We start from the raw sequence: 8699 nt of genomic DNA on the forward strand, positions 1-8699 counted from the left end.
ACCACTCCCCAACCCCATTCTCTTCACAGTTTGACAATCCTTTATTTTTTTCTATTGAATGGGATCTTCAGAGAAAGGACAAATACATGTCCTAAATCTTTAAGCTACATAATTTTTTATGCTAAAATTGTATTTGTCTCACCTTGTATCTTTCCTAATTAAAGAGCTTTAATTTTTTACTATTCTCAAACAAAACTGTCTCTAGCACGTGGTTAATAATTTTTGTTGCTCTTTTTTGAAATATTTTTAGTTTTCATTACCAGCAATTTGTAACTAATAGTTCAAAAGCCTGTCATGGGCTTCCCTGGTGGCGCAGTGGTTGAGAGTCTGCCTGCCGATGCAGGGGACACGGGTTCGTGTCCCGGTCCGGGAGGATCCCACATGCCGCGGAGCAGCTGGGCCCATGAGCCATGGCCGCTGAGCCTGCGCGTCCGGAACCTGTGCTCCGCAACGGGAGAGGCCACAACAGTGAGAGGCCCACGTACCGCAAAACAAACAAACAAACAAAAAAGCCTGTCATAAGAGTTAGAATATAGGTTAATTAAATTGCCCTTTTAAAAATAACTGATGAAGTTGAGCATACTGGGAAGTTGTGTTTTGAATGTAGCTAAATGTGATGCAGAGAAGTCAGTTGGGTATGGTTCAAAAGAAGGAAATAGTGAGTGGGTCAAGAAAAGGAGAGTATATTTGATAAGATGATAAAAAAAAGTTAATGTGGTTGAGAATTTTAAATGCTCAAGCCCCCTAGGCTTGTTCTGAGAGCCTTACTTAATTAGAGAAAAGCATATTTAAATTACATATATCTGAAAATTGAGCCAAAGGTCAATATGAAAGTTTTATGTCAATAAATTTATATTTGTCATGTCATTTCAGCTTCTGAAAATTTTCCAGTATACTAACTTCGAGAAAAATAGAAATTATATCTTATCAACTCAAGATCGCCTCGTAGGGGGATTTGCCAAGTGGCCAGATAGTCATCCAGGTAATTTATTTTTTGTATAAATCCAGAGCAACTTTTGTTTATTTTTTGAGTAGATCTTCAAGCATCTTTGTCAGAAAGGGCATATGATAGAAAATATAGGCACAGTTGTAAACTTACTTTAAATAATGTTTTTAAAAAGGTAAATTGTTTAAGTTTATGGTAGATTTAGGGTCTTTGGGGTGTAAAGGAAGGATTTGATTATCAAGATGTATTGGTATAGTTTGCCCTTTTTTCCATATATTTCACTTAGCAGTGTTTCATCTTGTTGCGGGCAGTAAGGCAGGTGGTCTGAATGGTCCCTGTCCAAAATAGAATTGGTTCATCCAAGATCTTTAGGATTACTAGCTATCACTTGAGCTCTGCAGAATAAATTACTCTTAAATCCAAAAGGGAGCTAGTTCTTACTCTTTTCATAAGTCATTAAATCAGAAATCTCAAATCCTGAATACAGGTGCCCCTCACTGTCCATACTCTTATTCTCTGAATTTTGGCAGATTCAGGTTATTTTTTTTAGATGAATACTTTTGCTATATGAACTCTCAAACCATTCACTCTCTAAAACTCAGGAACCAAATAGATTCAGACAATACAATATTCCATGCTTTCCCAGCTCAGGAAAGGCATAGATGTGAAGAACAAAAGATTCTTGTATTTCATAAGTACTTTTAAAAGGGTTCTTCAGAAATAATGACATTTCTTCAAAATATGTGGATAATTCTATTTTCCAAACCTAGACAGGCCATAGTCTAAGCTGCATGCTCTAATATAATAAAGTCAGTAACTACATGGATGCCATCTACAGACCCCTCAGGCCTAGCCTGCCAACACAGCTCATCATCTCCGTGCTCTGCCCTGCCCCAAAACTTTGGTGGCACTAGGCCCAAGTTCAGGCCTAGGATTCTGAAAATGTCTTACCAGTCTTCCTCTAGTCCAGTGCCCCTCCTAGTGACACTGTGTGTGTGTATGTACATTTGCTTAAATGAGAGGAAAGGGACCAAAGCTCTTTTCAGACTCCCAAAGGGATCTCTGATGCAAAAGAGAACCTCTAATCTAAACTCTTCTGTTAAGTCTGTTACAATTGTTGAAAAACTTTCTTAGCGCTCAGAGTCAGCTGGCACTGCACACAAGGCCCTCCCAGGATTTGGCTCCTCTCCCACCGCTAGCATCGTTCTCCAAGCTGCTTGCCCTTCCCCCTTAGGTTTCACCTCCAACAAAATGAATCTATTTATAGCTTCCAAAAAACTCAATTCAAGACTTTGTTAAAAATAAGTCAGAACACTGACACTTTTGATAAGCAAATTGACCAAGTATTAGCTATAAATATATGACACTAGATTTAAGGAATGATTGTTTTTGCAGCATTGCAGTAGTGTCATGGTTTTTATTATTAGTCTAGAACCTCTTCACGTCCTCTCTTGTCATAGAACAGTTATGGTCAGAATATGTACCTGAATTGAAGTACAAATAATGGGCTCATGGAATCATGTCAGGAATATTTCCTGACATCCATATTTACGTGTATTTTCATGCAAACTATGCTTCTTTTTAAAAAATGTACAATGCTTTTAATTTCTAAAGCAAAATAATATTTTTAAATTTTGATATCTATAACACATAGCTGTAAATATGTTTGAAAAGTGCCTCAAGAAAACAGTTCTTTTGGTATTGATTCCATTGTTTTCAATCAGTACATGGTACTATTTTAAAAAATAATGTACTGTTTTAACAAATAATGGGAATAAGGAAATGACAGTCTCTTGAAAAGCATTTGTTATATAAACATGTTGAGATACATTTTGATTTTTTACAGTAGCTTTTTTAAAAGAAAATTATTGGAGCTTTTTTCTAGAGAGATCAGTTGTTTAACATTTGAGTAAATACTTGGATGTAATATTTTTTATAGATATGTTACAATGTCTTCAGATCCTGTACATTACAGAGCATAGGAAGTGTTTGTATGATAAATTGAATTTATGTGGAAAAGATCTGTTCCCAGAGCTGTTATAAAAATCATTTTAGTAAGAGTTTTTAAAATTAGCTTATTCTTGGTTCTAATAAATCAATCTAGTAGCAGATTTGACACACAGATTTTATGTACATTTATAGGAAAAACTTAGGAAAAAATGAAGTTTTATTATGAGGAAAATATATATTTCAACTCTAAAGTGCTTGAATACGTCATCACCTACAGACAAAGAGGGTTTTTTATTGGGGTTTTTTTTGTTTTTGAGGATTGAAACATTACCTTCTATTTCATTAGCTTTTACAAAACATCCTTTTGAGAAAAAAAAATTCTTACATTACTGGAAAGTGTAAGATCCTATTTTATTTATTCTAAGTGTATTTTCTGTTGCATTCTTTTCCTAGAAAAGTTTCCTTATTTCTGTACAATAAAATTTAATGTTGCTTTTTAATTTAGAAAAACTGCAAGAAAACTATAATAGTATAGGAAAAATCAAGTTTATTTTTTGTGGTCTGAAAATTAGAGGAAAATGAGCTAGAAGAAACCTAAGTATTCTCTGAAAAAGACATAAAAGGGGATTAACATGGACCTTCATTGGTGAAATAACTTTTTCACAAATAACATTGAGTAAGCACAACTGTCATTCCTTTTTTGAAAAGTAAATGATACTTTTGTGAGTAAAACTTTCTCTTTAATTCTTTTGACACAAAAGATGTTTTGAACTTTAATAGCTCATGAGACCATAAATGATGACGAACTCAAAAACAGAAAAAAATTTTGACTGCTACAAAATCTGCATTTTGTAGCGTTCCCATAACTGCAGAGCTCTGAGCCCTTTCAGAAGTCATATAAGGCTCTCAGGCAAGCAACAGTCTTGTGATTTCAGTGGCCATTTAATGGAAGAAAGTCGCTGCCCCCTGAAAGATGGGAAACAGTAGTGAGGCCACTGTAGAAGAATTGTTATGGTATGAACACTCACATTATTATGACCAAATAGAATGTGTGAGTTTGTTTTTATTGTCAGGTCATATATTTTTAGAATGACTGACATTACCTGAAATAGGGAAATTAAATATGGTACAGCATTCCAGAATGGATTATTTTGCCTAAGCTTCTTTCATTTAACATAGTATTGTCATCATATATGGTTTAGGAACTGTCAGAAGTAAAACTTAGGGGGGAGGGCTAATGCTACTTAGATTCTGAGGTTTATTTTCACTTTTAAGAAAAAATTTCTGTTTATGATATAAAGCTCCTTGTTTCCATATTCTATAGTAAGCAAAAGGGAAAACCCATTAGAGTGAGAAGTCTTTTATATCACTGGTACTCTTCCTTTTTGTTCTTTAATCACAGAGGATGTTGGTAGTGTCACTTCTTCAGCTAGGAACTGTTCTCCTTTGTTAGTGATGTTTTCTTGAATAATGTATCATCTGATTTTGATCACCTGGTTTTTAAAAATTTGGGGTTTGAGACAGCAAATATTTCAAAAACTGTATTTAGTATTTTTCTAAATTTATTTTTAATGTAGTGATGGGCTGATAAGTAGCTAAAATATTTTGTACAAATAAGAATGCCTGTTATGATAAAACTGCCTTATTTTCAGATGCTTTGCATGCATACTTTGGAATTTGTGGCCTGTCACTAATGGAGGAAAGTGGCATTTGTAAAGTTCATCCTGCCCTGAACGTAAGCACACGGACTTCTGAGCGCCTTCGAGATCTCCATCAGAGCTGGAAAACCAAGGACTCTAAACAGTGCTCAGAGAATGTACACATCTCCACATGACTAACTTTAGATTGGGAGGGTGGGGGGATTTGTAGCCTAACTGTAGCTCAAGGTTAAAAGCCATGTATAACCAAGTGTGCTCTTTTTTTTAAGAGGTAGAGTCTTACAATCGAATCTTGTGCTGATGTCACTTTGGTATATGGTCTTGAGCCAGTAACCTTCGTACTAGGTTTCAAGGAAATCTTTGTTGAAGTTTGAACCACAGTGGACTCTGTTGTGGTTCTTAAATGTTTATATACTGTATTTCTAAGTTCTCTGAGGCAAACTAACTGTATGTATGAAGGTTATCTTTTTAAAAAGCTCTTCAGTACAAAATTGTATCATAAATACAAATCTTCAAAAGAAGTTTACAGTTCACATAGCATTGATAATCTTCAGGTGAACACTTAGTGATCATTTAAAAAGCTTGACTGCTGATGGTAGAACATTGCTTTAATGAATTAAGTATCTGGGATTATTCTTTGAAAACAGATGATCCCATAATTTTTAAAAAGAAGACTTATTTTGACTTAAAATGTGCCAATTAAACTTTTGTGGCCTATACAAATGAAATTAACTTCATAGCAAGAATGAATAGGCTTAACTAATACAATAATTTTCTAAAGGGAGATTGTTTTAAGAAGACTATTATGTAACTGAGGGACAAGTAATATAACTGTATGTGATTGTGAATGGGGAAGTTTTGTGCTGTGCAGGTCATTTATTTTAGATGTTGCTGGGGTAAATAACAGTTATGTTTGATGTTAATCTCAAATCATTAGTTCCTTTTTTTCCCTTTCTGCAGAGAAAACAGTCTTATCTAGAAGGAAAGCCATTTAATGGTTTTGTTTCTTTTTCTGAGATATGTGATACTGTAAATTATACTTGTACTTTTATAACTGAGTTATTTTTAGCCATTTGGATTCTTATTTTTAGTTTGTTGCCCCAGTGTGTTAGCTGCTCAAATTTCAAACTGATGATTTTCTAATTTTTTCAAATGAAATAAGTAAACATTTAAGTAAAAAAATAGCACCGCTCAAGTAAAGTTAATGGTGTAGCTCCGTACACGGTCATTCATATTTTTGTATTTTCAGGTAAGTGGGAAGGAAATGTACCATTTAGGGGTTAAGGACTGGGGTTTTGCTTTTCTTTGTTTTGTTTTCTTCATTCTGTGACCTAGCTAATTGTAAAGGAATTAGTATAAAAACTCATTTTTATTAGTTATCAATAAATTACATCTGTCACTGTTGCTCTATGACGTTCAAAGTTATGAGAGTAGTGCTGAAATGGAGAAGGAAGTCTCTTCACCAGAGGGACTGGGTTTCATTTAAAGTCTTGATGATAATAAATGTTGGATTGTTAGTTTTACAAGTATCAGTATAAAAACTAAGTTACTAATATCACTGTTTAGGTATTGTAATATTTAAATTTTTAATTTCTTTCCTAGAGTGGAGAAAAAATACCCTTAAACAATGGTCCTTCCCAAAGGAAACGTAGTATATACTTGGAGAAATGATGCATTTATTATTGGCATGCTTAGTTTTAAACCTCAATTTGCCAAAGTCAAAAAAAAATTTTTTTTTAATTAGAAATAAAATCAGTTTTCTGATGGTGGGGATAAAATAAGCCTAACAACAGATGTCATCCTTCCATGAGTTATTCCAGTTTGTACCAGTTTAAATTCTGACAAATTAAGACATCTACATCTCAAACTAACTCATTTCGTAGACATCAGGAGTTAAAATGGCATATATGTAACGGCTTTAGAACTATTCAAAAAGCCCCCATTTTTTTTTTTTTTCCTGAATTGCCATTAGTGGTTGGAAGCTTAAAAAGTTAGTAATAGTAACCGTATTCGTATGAAGGAGAATTCCAAGGTCAAAGTATTTCAAAAAACTACTAAATATTTTCTAACTCCTTGTGTAATTTAATAGCATAAGATTATATATTACAATATGATTCTAATTGATATACTCGTGAGAGACCTCCTTGTGAAACTTTATGGGCCAGTGAATGTTCACATTCCACAGCAGCATATTGACCAAAAAAATACCAGCCCATTGTGAATTGTGGAGAAACTATTCCCAACTTTTTCGAAATAGTTACCTACAAGAAAAGTATTAATAAAATAAATTATAAGCACTATTTCATATATATACTTGGTTCTTTAGCAGTGGTGATAGAATGAGGAGGGGAATATGAAGTCTCAGTAACTCTGCTCCCTATGCTCTACGGCCAACTCCAGTATGGTATTTTTTAGACTATGGTAGGAGAGGCCTTGTTTTGAGCATATGCATGAAAACAAGGTTCATCAGGTCATATAACACAATTCAACCTATTTATCATCTACAGTGCTTTTAGATTTGACCTATACTGTGTGTACATTTTAATTAGATCTTTAAATAATTATTTATAAATATTCAAATTCAAATAGAAGTTTTGCCGACAGTGCTACATAGTTTGAAACTGTTGGGCCTGATAATATTTGAGAGTCAGTATAGTAAGGAGGTGCTCTGGAGTCAGATGACTTGGGTTTAAATCCTAGATCTGCCAGTTCACCAGTGTAATCTTGGACCCTAACTTCCCCTTTGATAAAATGAGGGGGGAAAAATGTAACTCACAAGATTGTTTGAAGATCAAATGAGGTAATACATATAAAGTACTTAGCATAGTACTAAGTAAATAAAGTAAATTCCTAATTATAATTTGTCATAACCATCATAAAATTGTTTTTAAAACCTCTCTTTTCTGTAATAGAGATCCCACAGAGTTTAAACTCGAGGAAGATGATGGCAGCACTGTAGTTTCTGAATCTCCCCATTCGAATCCAGAGTAACTAGGATAGCTATTCTACAAAACTAGATGACAGGGTGTCCCCATGAACTTTAGAATACAGTTTTATAAGGACAAACCACTGACCAACATAGTTTCAGCATCTCTGTGGGAGGAAGTGAAAGGCAGGCAGCTGGTTTCTGACAGCCTTGAGAATAGAACTATAGCATTGCCCCCAGTTTCTCACTAGAAAGTACAGTGGGCCAGTCTGAGAACAAAAGCTGAAACTGGGAGGGGTTCTACAGGTCCCCATTTGCAGGTAAGTGTTAGAGCAATATGATATGGTCTGATGATTGTGCTAAGAGCAGTCTGGGCCCGTCCTGTATACATCTTAAGACTAATGAGATAAAGCCTAGCTAGAATGAGAATCCAAATTGGGATAGGTACAATAGGACAAAGAGAAGAGAGAGTCCAGATAAATGTTGGGAAGGAAAGTCAATATACCTAGACATTATATGTGGACATAGATAATCTTTTAAATCACTTTGTGAAAATGAAAGAGGAACTTTAGGGCCGTAGAGCAAAGAAAAGTCGTCCTAGGGCACCCCTTCCTCCTAAAAGTACAGGAAAACTCATTTCACCCAAAAACAAAAACAAAACCTGAGGATTACAGTCAAAGCCCATTCAAAGTTGTTTTAAGGAATAAAAGAATAAGCAGCCCAATATCCCCACAGACATTGGAAGCACACCAGCAGGACATGACCACAAGACTGATGAAAACCTAGTATTTATTGATTAAAAAAAAGCCATTATGACAGGAAATTTATAATTTTAGAGCAATATCAATAAAAATGAGAAAAGCTAAGAATTACACAATCGAGTCTTAAAAGCTGGAGGAAAAAGCAAACCAAAAGGAAGTAGAAGGAAGGGATTAATTAAAAGGGGGAAGGAGGGAAGACAAGATAGACAAACCACCAGACAATCTTTTCAAGAAAAAGGAGGAAGCAAAAACACAAAAGTTTAAATGACAAGAGAGAGAACATAAAACAGTAAATTTTTCAAAATTATAACACTACTTTGAGTAATTTTATATAATAAATTAGAAAATGATAACCTTTCTTAGAAAAATGCCAATTGCCGAGATTACCAAAGTAGATACAGAAATTCAAAACAAATGGACTCTTTACAAAAAAAAAAATCAGGCCCAGATTGTTTCAA

At 34.3% G+C, this 8699-nt stretch overlaps 1 protein-coding gene across 2 annotated transcripts in view; it reads left to right on the plus strand.

Annotated features, from left to right (window-relative positions):
* The window catches only part of PGGT1B (protein geranylgeranyltransferase type I subunit beta), a 57739-nt gene extending 50885 nt beyond the window's left edge, over nucleotides 1-6854 (plus strand). The window contains exons 8-9 of one of the 2 annotated variants that reach the window (XM_027099901.1): nucleotides 874-982; nucleotides 4549-6854. In XM_027099901.1, the coding sequence (XP_026955702.1) occupies nucleotides 874-982; nucleotides 4549-4730 (291 nt within the window). In that variant the 3' untranslated portion in view covers nucleotides 4731-6854. The remainder of the gene's footprint in view (nucleotides 1-873; nucleotides 983-4548) is intronic. The other variant, XM_027099910.1, reaches the window with a different exon arrangement.
* Nucleotides 6855-8699: the final 1845 nt, after the last annotated feature.

This window comes from Aethalodelphis obliquidens, unplaced genomic scaffold (assembly GCF_003676395.1).
Source record: "Aethalodelphis obliquidens isolate GAN/ISIS:26980383/991018 unplaced genomic scaffold, ASM367639v1 scaffold4, whole genome shotgun sequence".
NCBI classification, from domain to species: domain Eukaryota; kingdom Metazoa; phylum Chordata; class Mammalia; order Artiodactyla; family Delphinidae; genus Aethalodelphis; species Aethalodelphis obliquidens.